The 11267-nt window shown below is 39.7% G+C and overlaps 1 protein-coding gene across 1 annotated transcript in view; it reads right to left on the bottom strand.

The window, feature by feature from the left end:
• Positions 1-988: 988 nt before the first annotated feature.
• Positions 989-11267, bottom strand: part of LOC140141796 (heparanase-like) — a 15122-nt gene continuing 4843 nt past the window's right edge. Inside the window, exons 4-10 of the mRNA XM_072163661.1 lie at positions 10536-10709; positions 9209-9383; positions 6882-7133; positions 4994-5105; positions 3174-3286; positions 2767-2913; positions 989-1590 (exon numbers count right to left, since the gene is read on the bottom strand). Coding sequence (XP_072019762.1) covers positions 1431-1590; positions 2767-2913; positions 3174-3286; positions 4994-5105; positions 6882-7133; positions 9209-9383; positions 10536-10709 — 1133 coding nt within the window. The 3' untranslated portion in view covers positions 989-1430. The remainder of the gene's footprint in view (positions 1591-2766; positions 2914-3173; positions 3287-4993; positions 5106-6881; positions 7134-9208; positions 9384-10535; positions 10710-11267) is intronic.

Below are 11267 nucleotides of genomic sequence, written 5' to 3'. Positions count from 1 at the left end.
GCGAAGCGAAAAGTAAGCTACGCGTAGCAGCTCCACGTTGTGGCGGTTACGGCCAGCCATATACTGATCATGCGAAAATCGTAAAACATAGAATAGAAACAGTGTGGCTGGCTCTCAAAATCTCAAATTGTATGCATAGCCTGAGTCGCACGGCCTATCTCGAACAAAATCACCATGCGTAGTTGTTGAAAAACGTGAGGATTTATCGTACTACCACGGCAATTCTTAACACGAAGATATAGGGATGATGACGGTGTGCGCCGGGAATTGAACCCGGGACCTAATGCACTATGCACTAAAGGCAAGAACCCTAACCAGTGCGCAAGTGTCCAGTGCGCCAGTGTGCAAAGGCAAGTACCCTAACCAGTGCGCTGAATTGCGCGCATATGTGTAAAAAGCAGACTTAAGGTGGTACTTTACCCCTTGATAAATGCGTGACTATTTTGGCATTTTTCTTAAAAACTAATACAACACTGATAACAAAAGTTATGTATATTATAGGGACAAGGAATCCAGTTACTACACTAGAATTTCACTGACTCAAGACAAGTAGTTATTGATTTATTGATCAAATATTGGTTTCCCCTAATTTTTGACTGTAACTCCACAACTGTTGTCTGTGCTGAAATAAAATTTTCAGTGCAGTACTATAATATATATATCTTACTTGTCACCAATGCGCTATAATGTTTGAGAAAAATGCAAAAATAGACACAAAATTGGCCAGGGGTGTAGTACCACCTTAACCCCACTTAAATTACCCTTTTTGAACACATTAACACCAAAAAGTGTTTTTCCAAATTGGGACCTTTTATTTGAAAAATAGCAAAACGTAAACCTCTTTGAACTGCGTCTCATATAACACAGGCGATATCATTATTTTAAGTGAAACGCTTTACGCCAAAAATAATGATGTCGCCCGTATTATATGAGACGATAGATGCACGACAGCGGCTAAAACAATACCTTTATTCTCATTCTTAAACACTTCAGTTCAAATAAAAACACCATAAGTATTACAAATTTTAATCAAATTAAAACATACATCTTGTTAGGAATTACCTACGGCTTAAAATCGATCAATCCCGTTGTTGGGATGGTCCAATACAATCATCCCCCAATGTTGACGTCTGTATGTGGATTTCTGACCAAATTAACCTCATTCTTGATCTTTTTACTGAGCCACAAAAGTACAAATTTTGGCGCGAATTTATTCCACTTTTGCACCATATTTCATCAGTTTAGCTTCAATATGCCAAAAACAAAATCGCCATTTGTACTTTCATTAAGTTATTCTTTCGTTTGCATATTATAATTTTACGGCAACGTTTATTGGTAACAGCAGTGAGATTTGCGAAATGATGACCAATTCTGGGACGTTTATAACATGCAGTAACATTGGAGTCTAATGATGACCAATTCAGAGACGTTTATTGGTAACATGCAGTAACATTAGCATCTATTACAAAGAATGCGTAACATAATGGTGGTAACGTTATTGGTTCATGAGGTGATAACTCTTTTCCTTTCATAATCGGTAGCGTGTCTTTCTCGGTTAGCTGTAGTAGTTTGCCGTTCAAGTCCACTTCCCTGTAAATTATATAAATTCACAAAAACACGAGTCAATTATGTTTAAGATTATTTTGGAGACGAATATTTTTCGCACAAATGTATCTATAAATGTCTTCAAAAATGTAAGACACGACATCCTTTTTTGGTCCTATACCGCTATCGGTGCCCGAAGAGGTAGATGGCAGTTTTTGTTCGTACACTGAACATTTGCACAGTGCATTATTTTTTTATTTAAATGATAAACAATAACACTATGCAACTGTTAATTATTATGCTTGATCCAATTTATTACATCTCCAGGGAGTAATGTTAAGAGCCATCCGTACCTAACCGGGCACCGATAGTTCTATAGGATCAAACTCGATGTGGTGCCTAACTATACCAAATATTTCGTCCAAAAATGTCTGATTTGCTCCCAGGGGTTTGACTTGATTCAGTGGTTAATTATACCAGGATGTGCTGAATTATTCAGTTTTCTGATACTTTTTGTTTCATCCATTTTGGCAGGGGAAGGGGCAATCTGCTACGGTTTAACAAATGTTTTAGGACATGGTGATTTTATGTCTCTGTACACATCAATATTTCAATGTATGCCTCAAATTAGTAGTATATTACTTTGATTAATGTTTAACTTAGGGGCTGTGCAATAATTATGAGCCCCCCGGGGGGGGGGGTAAAATTTCCAAACAGTTCGCCAAAAATCGCTTGCCCCCCCCTCTCGGCCCGCCAAAAATCGCTTGCCCCACCCCCAAATTTTTGAGATCCCAATTTGCAAACTTTAAATGGGCTATATACATGTTGCGAGCGCAGCGAGCATGAAAATTTTTCCGTACGGTTTTCCCAAGCCTTTTATCTAAAAGGCGCCCCAAGAATGTGTGCCAAAAACCGCTTGCCCCCCCCCCCCTCGGCTTGCCAAAAATTGCTTGCCGCCCCCCTTTCAGCTCGACAAAATTTCTTGCCCCCCCCCAATTTTACCCTCCCCAGGGCTCATAGTTATTGCACAGCCCCTTACTTAATATTGTCAACATATGGTCAATAAAAGCATTTTCATCACCTTGGAGGAATGAGTTCAATTACAAAACCAAGTAATTAGACGTCGCCTTATTCTCTCTCATGTGAAAACTGAGTCAAGTAAATGAACCCGCAAAGTGAACATGACATTGTATTAGTTTTTAACTAGAGAGATTGTCTTACGTTGCTGTAATGTTCTTCTTATCATTCGGCGTTAAGAGATATTGAAATATTTTCTTCCCTGCTAGGTCTCCCGTTAATGTCAACAAGATGTGACTCTCCTGTTGTAAGTTTATTACAAACAGGGTGACGTGTCCTGTATTATAATATCTAGAAAAGATACACAGAAAAGGTATTATTGTACCGGCTGTTGCATAGTGACGAATTGCAATTACTTCTACCGTTTGTACCAAACAATGATATTGCATAAAACCCAACTTTAGCCTTCATTTTGGATGTGATTATACATCATGTATGTAGCCTACTATTTATATGTGAGTGCATGTTGCATTCATCAGTTTAGCCCAGAAGTTATAACAAGTTATAAATTGGTAGTAGTTATTGTTATTCACCCCCCCCCCATATTTTACCTTGTTTGGTTGTTTGTGCAGTGAGCATAAGCTCGCAAATCAGGTGATGTGCTGCTAACATTCAATACAATAGGACCAACTAATTGTTTATATAATACAGATAACCAGAAAACCTGAAATACAAAATGATAATCATTAAAGCTGAAACCTCGTATGCTTTTTTGCAAGTTGCAGGTGTTTTTAATAGGATTTGCTAATTGTAAAATTATAATGTGACATTTAACTAAAGTATGAAATATAAAAGCTTCTTTACAAAAATCCTAAAACAGGCTATGACAGTTTAGACGGATACAAAATTTAATAAACTAGTTCATCCGGTAGCTGTGAGAGTAACTGATAGTGATGCTATTTGACCCCTGATTACCCTTTTGACTTCTTGACATGTTCCCGTCATATTGAGGATTCTTTTTACCACTTTTAAGCCCGATTGGGCATACTCTAACGTTTGACCTCATGTCGACCTTTGAACTCGAGTGACCTCGGTTTGATTTTGTTCATGCTCCAGTGATATAGAGAATTACTTTCACCAAGTTTAAGCCAAACAGAGCGAAGTTTAAAATTTAGCCCCTGCATGACCTTTGACCTCGGTTGACCTTGATTTTGTTTCGCGCATATATTCCCCTCGTATCAAGGATCCCACCTAACAAGTTTGAACCCGATCGGACAAAGTTAAAAATTCACGACCTTTGACCTTGACCTCCCATGACTTTTATAACACCCGGTCAACATGCTTTTCCCGATACCTATCAATATCCGAAATATCTGATCGATGCATCAAAGCGCGGCGAAACGCATAGCCGGACAGACAGACAGACACCCACCCAAACACACAGATAGACAGACAGACACCAAGACTTCGCTTATTATTTTGGTAACTAGTGCACCTGCAGCTGTGAGAGCCCTGATGCTGTGAGAGCACTGGCATGATAGCATTTCTGTTTGACCCCAGATGACCTTGGTGTAATTTTTTCATTCCCCCTCCCCTCATACAAAGGATTCCACCTATATCAAGTTTAAGGCCAATAGGGCAAAGTTTAAATTTAGCCCCTACATGACCTTTGACCTCGGTTGACCTCAATTTTATTTTGCGCATATATTCCCCTCGCATCAAGGATTCCACCCACCAATTTTGAGCCCGATAGGACAAAGTTTGAAATCCATGACCTTTGACCTTTGACCTCGGATGACCTCCATATAATGTTTTTCATGCTCCCCTCATACGAAGGTTTCGACCCACCAAGTTTGAGCCCGATCGGACAAAGTTTGAAATTTGTCCCCTCCGTAATGACCTTTGACCTCGGTTGACCTCGATTTTATTTTGCGCATTATATTCCCCTCCTATCAAGGATTCCACCCACCAAATTTGGGCCCGATCGGACAAAGTTTGAAATTTTGACCTTTGACCTTGACCTCCGATGACCCTCAAAACCACATGGCCAACATGCTTTTCCCAATACCTACCTATATCCAAAATTTCAGCACGATGCGTTGAAGTGCGGCGAAACGCATAGCCGGACAGACAGACAGATAGATAGATACACAGATACACAGATAGACAGACAGATAGACAGAGCCCGCTTATTATTTTATTAGTATAGATATAGAAAACAACAACATGCGCTTAATTAACAAGAAAAACGAAGATTAATTTCAGATTGTATGAAGTCGTGTAGCCTAAGTTGCAAAAATAATGAAATTGATATTTTATGTCCAAACATTTAATTCCACACGCATCGATAACGTTTACAGCAAAAGGAATGACATCGAAAACATTATGTGCCCATGGTTACAGGGCCTCGTCAAAATATATTTATTCATACAGGTGTCGGGTTCGAGTTCTTATCCAGTAGTCCATAATACCCTCCAAAGAACGTTTGACGTATGACAAGATCCACGCCATTTGCTGCTGAAAGTCCCAATTTATCCAACCATCTGAAAAATAATTATATACATGTCGATTTCTCTAGAGACCGATGCAATGGGCTATTCCATTTAAAATCCACACTACCCCTGTGGAAGATTTAGCCAAATTCGGTCACAGAGTGAGGATGAGTTTTGAATAGAACAGACAATGTGGTAAACTTCCATATGAAATACTCACTCCAGTTGTGGAAGATATAGGTAACGGACCGTAACGCCATAATACAGAGGGAGTATGGGTTTCAAAATGATTAACCCTGAACAATTACATTTGAAAAACATACTCCCCCTGGGGAAGATATTTCCAAAATCTTCCACAGGGGTAGTGTGGATTCAAACTGGAATAGCCCAATTTAAGTGATATTTTATCAGTTTGTAAACAGATCAGATTTAGATTTTATTTCACCCCAAACATGTCAAATTTGAAGTTCATTGTTAAAGCACATATCGTTATGAATACGGCAGACGGCCGAATCCGGATTCGGCTTTTGGTAAATTCATTTTACACATGCATTACATTTGAATTCGAGAACAAGGGATCGATGCTATACCTATAGAGGGCAGCATATCGATTTTTTAACGGTTGCCGTCGGTGACCGTACTGTGATGCACCGTCAACTAACCTTGTATGCCGCCCTCTTTTGATTACTTATTATGCTGTTATCATCTGGTCTCCGTTAAAAAAATTGATATGCTGCCCTCTATCATGTACAGCATTGATCCCTTGTTCTCTAATTCAAATGTAATGCATTCGTAAAATAAATTTACCAAAAGACGAATCTGGATTCGGCCGTCTGCCGTATTCATAACGATATAATTACATCATATCATTTTTCACAAAGCTGTATACAGTTCTTAATCTCAATTAGACTTGTTTTACATGTACAATCATGGCATGGTTATCAGTTATACAGCATGTCTAAAAAAATTGTGCAAGTGAAAAGCGCCCTCTCTGGTAATTAGAAAATACCGTTGTGACAGGATGCTTACATCAACGTCCAGGGCGTAGTCTTAGCTCTCAAATGCCGTTTGTTCTGTTCAATTTGCTTGTTTTAATCTCGAGAGATGTTTAGTTAAAGACGAAAGGGTAAAATCACAATTGTGCCACTTTTACTAGGGAAGAGGGCTTTACATGTAACAGTGATAGCATCAAGTTTATCAAGAGTTCCTTCGTGAAATCAAAAGAATGCATCAATTACACAATGCAAAATCTTTATGACTGTTTTATTTTGATGCAGGAATGATGATTCTCTTTTCAACTTAAAAGAGATTAAAAGATAAATTAATGTTTCACATTCTGCTGTCAACAAAAAATCAAATACACGTGCATGTCAATGATTTTATCATGGTAAATACTGTTCTCTTAGTCACTTCAGACATGTTAAAAGACAAACAAATATTGCGCACTTATACATGTTATAGGTTAATGAACGCGTATTACTTGTTGGAAGAGATAGACAAAATAATGCACGTGCGCTGATGTTGATACGTATAATGCATGCGCCCCGAAAGGGGGAGTGCATTAGACGCATCAACATCAGCTATCATTGAATTACATGTACAGCTCTCTTCCCTAGTAAAAGTGGCACAATTGTGATTTTACTCTTTCGTTGTTAAATAAACATATCTCGAAATTGGAACAAGCAAATTGAACAGAACAAATACGTGACATTGATGTAAGCATCATGTCACAACGGTATTTTCTAATTGCCAAAGCGGGCGCTTTTCACTTGCACAATTGTTTTTGAGACAGGCTGTAAAGGTTATTGAACTCGGTTGAATACTTACAAAAATCCTCCTACAAATGTGTTAGACAATCCTGGAGCGCCACTATTATATGCACCTGCCGTCTCCCCGATCCAAGACTTCGGCAGGTATGGTCGAGAGGCCTGAATGTATTTGGCTACCTCTTCGATTTCTTTCTTCAATGAGTCCATGATATCAGCATTAATAAACTTATCGACACTTGTATGCTTCCCATTCACGGAATAGGAATGCCACGTGGTTGCAAATGTTGAGTTACCGCAAGAACGCAGGTAGCTAATGCAAAGACAACAAGGAATATACGGTACAGACTCCTTAAAAAATTGTCATATTTCACCAACGGTTCAACTGAAAAGGGGTTAATAATTCACTCAACTATATTCTATTTAGAGAATAAATGTAAGTTTTAGCCACCATTGTGCAGCTATTGTTTCAAATAGCTACCGCTATGTACACTACATTTATCGATCCGAAGTTTTAAATTCACCATGGATGGGCTTAGTCTCGGTCCCAGCCGATTTGTGCTCCTTCGTCACTGAACAAACCGTCTGGCGACAACCTCATAGTACGTCTTTTCTGATTGGCCAATCATCTTCATAAAAAATGTTCCGATTGAGAATTGGCTGTGAATCAGTGATGGGCTTCCACGCGTGCAGCGGTTGAGTGACAGCTATGCGGTTACACACAACGTACTAGTATGCCAGTACGCACTGTGAGTCGCTGACATGAAAGGCGATATCAGACGATTGGCGTCTCAGTGGCTGCTAAGCCAGCGTATATTTTGCGTATGCGGTATCTACAAATAGTGAGGGGCCTACGATATTTAGTGTCGCTTACACAAGTCACGTCTTATAGCCAACTGAAAACAGTTTTATTTGGAAATTCATTAACCAATTTTAGCGATCGTCATTTCGGGGTTGTCGCCAGACGGTTTGTTTAGTGACGGAGGAACACAAACCGGCTGGGACCGAGACAAGAATGGGCTCAGCCATTACACAACAACAAATCAACCTAGATCAACTCCGGGATCAACTCTATTCGCCGCAGAAGTGACGTCATAATCAGATTTACTATCATAGCAATAGAAGAAACTAATTTTTGAACAGGTCGCCCTGCACTACAATCAGATTGCACTCTAACAGGTGCGGGTGATCAGCATAATATGCATATTCTATAGAATTACGATGCAGGTCTTTATCCCTGTTTTTTGACATCTATGGTTCAATGCATAGGTACCGAGTGAACGTTGTAGTGCAGGGCGATATAGTCAAAATTTCATTCCTCTATTGCTATGGTAGTTAATCCGATTAACTACGTCACTTCTACGGCGAATAGGTATACACTTTACACCGTGACAAAAAGATGTCAGAATTCATAGATTTTCACAACAACAACAAATGACTGCTGCAAATGAAACAAAATTATTTAAAACATGTTAAAATTTAGATTGGGGAACCCTGTTACTTTTAATTGGGAGTATTTTCCGAGTGTAAATCGGCAAAATATAACGAATTTCTAGAAAATTAGTTTGTCATAACATACTTTAATACACTATGACAAACCAATTAATTTTACGAGTAATTCGTTTGATCGAAAGCATTTAAATAGTTATTGAGAGCTGTTATTTACATGTTTTCACTCGGCAAGATACGCCAATTTAGACAGTGTGCTGTAGTACCGCGTTTACACGTTTTACCGAATGACACAGGTGGCATGTAACGGATCGACAGTATAACCCTAACTGAACAGAAGGATTTTTTTGCTATCGGACGGGAAAGGAGAAACGAAAAAGGAGAGAAGATCAACAAAGAAATCACTTGGTGCCCCCCGGGATTCGAACCTCGGACCCCTCACATTCCACGTAGAAGATCTCCAGCCTGAAGGCTGTGGCCACGGGTGACGCTTGCCCGGCCAGCGATTACCTGGGTATCAAATCATCGCATCACGTGCAATGCATGCACGAGCAGCGGTTTTAATAGTGAGATTTGGTTCAGTTAGGGTTATACACAATTAGGTGCCTCCATATTTAGGTCTTCATGTAAGAGTCACGAGATTTTTTATATCCGATCCCTAAATTTTAACCCTAAAGCAAAACCTTAGAATTCGTAATGGACATTGGCTTAGGAACATTTTCAACATTAGGGGCGGGGAGGGGGTGAAACTTGACAAATGTGGGGGTGCCCGAGGGGGATTTTCCCTCTATTTTATCACAATTTTTGAACTTCACCTAGGATTGGGGGGGCACCAAAATTATTGAGGGGGTGAGCCCCTAAGCCCACATTCCACCCGGTTCCTAAGCCTATGCTTAAATAAACATAGAACCCATTACACGATTTAAAAAAACACTTTACCGTTGTAAGAATTCTGCAGGAACACTACCAGGACTTGGATTGGTTACATCTGGACCAATAAGAAATGATTCCTGGAAACCATGGGTGTCTAGTAACTGCCGTAAACCAATGACATCATGTGCTAATTGCTCGGCACTGATAGTGATATTAGAATGTAAATAAATTTGATCTGGTTCTGGAAATAGAGTATGTACAGATGTAAGTACCTGCTTTTAGTCTTTATTTTTTTTGTCTTGAAGGGTGACCAATAACCCACTTGACCAAACAAAAGGGAGCAGTCGCTTATAAAGGCCCTTCTTTTGATCGCCCATTAATACATATATGTCCCGAGTTTAAGCAACAAGGCGCTGGTGCAGTAACTAATCAGACGTTCGCGTTGAAGTAAAACTGAGCAAGAAATCCGATCGATATATGTGCAGTTGCCATGCGAGTATTTTTTTGGGGGGCTTTGGGGGCGCCCTGGGGTCAAAGTAGGTGGCGGCAAAAACGAAGGGCGGCGGAAGAAGAAGGGGCGGGAAAAATGAAGGGGACGGCAAAACGAATTAGCAAATAAAAAGGGCGCAAAAAATTGAAAAAGCATAATAATTTTTGAAAAACGGTTGCTTTTAGGTCGCTAGCGCCTGAAATCCTTTTTTTTATTATTTTTTTTTGCTCTTCACTTTTTCAAACGACCGTGAAAAAATTGGGTCAACCTTTTCGGGCTGTTAAAGAAGGGGCGGCAAAATTGTTTCTTCTTCAGCCCCCCGGGGTTGGGGCGGCCACGGTACGCCACTGGTTGCCGTTAAAGTTGAAATAAATTGTCAAACTTCATTTCGCAAACTCTCTACTGTCTCCAGGTCAAACGTGCGTACATAGCGCCTCGGTTCCAAGCTGAATTGGAACCACGAAGAAGCACAGGCCAGCTGGGATTGAGACCAACGCTTATGACAAACAGGATATTTAGTGGTCTCAAAAACAGGACTAACATCATGCCGCCTAAAATTAATTGTTTTTAGTGCTTCCTGAATATATTACGGTTTCAAAAAAGAAACAAAGAAATATTTCGGAACTTCACTACATGCATATATCATGACTTTATTTTTAAAATGATAAAATAAATCGCGCAGCGTGAACCTGTAATAGTATCTAGCCCTACTATAGGGCCTTTTAAACACACTATATTCGAGAACCGCTAAAACCCAGTGACCTCTCCACCCGAAAAAGGGGAAGCAGTCACTGGGGTTAGCAGTTCTCTGGATATAGCCAGAATTGATGATATAGCATGGTTTTGGTTCACCACAGTCAAAAGGCCCTATACTAGTAGGGCTATATGAAACACGCATCTTACCATTTCCAAGTTCCCACCCTGTAATATTATATCCTCTTTCTCTCGTGTATTTCAATAATAGCTCTGCATTAGAAGAATCCCATGATGTGTCATTCCGTAGAAGCATATTGAAATCAAACACAATTTGCCATCCAACATCTATGGCAAACTTATTGATGTTATCCCAATCTTCAGCTGTAAAATGTAATTGAACGTGAACGTACAGGAGAAGTGATTTTTTTTAGGAAACGTGGAATGTTAGAAATTTGTGAACGTTACAACAGGCATAATCACAACGAACTTTCGCAAAGTCAATTATGAGACTTGCCAAGGATACTCAATGCGCAATCAAGCGTGTGGCGGGATGTTTTGTGTAAGAGACTGACTTGTGGAAGAGGCGATGCATATGTTGTCGGAAATATGACGGAAAATGACGAACATTTGCACTTTTCTTCCCATTACTGTCATATTGTGAACAGCGAAGGTGTTAGTTAAATACCTTTGTAAAATATTTCCCGCGACTATGACCCATGTTGATTTTGGCTAAGGCGAGTTTGCACATTATCGAAGCTTCGCCGTTAGAACTTATCGGTCACTGACTGACATATGTGACTCAAAACTCACATCACTCGTCACCGCGAAGACCGCCATCGGCCTGAAAATACTCAAGTAATTGTCACTCGAATTCACTATTTTGGCCGCCATTTTGAATTTTGGAGCATTGGGTAGCAATTTTGGAGATCTAATTGACCT

The sequence above is a fragment of the Amphiura filiformis genome, chromosome 20, assembly GCF_039555335.1.
Source record: "Amphiura filiformis chromosome 20, Afil_fr2py, whole genome shotgun sequence".
In the NCBI taxonomy this organism is placed as follows: domain Eukaryota; kingdom Metazoa; phylum Echinodermata; class Ophiuroidea; order Amphilepidida; family Amphiuridae; genus Amphiura; species Amphiura filiformis.
Note: the sequence above shows the minus strand (reverse complement) of the source record. Positions and strands in the feature narration are given on the sequence as shown.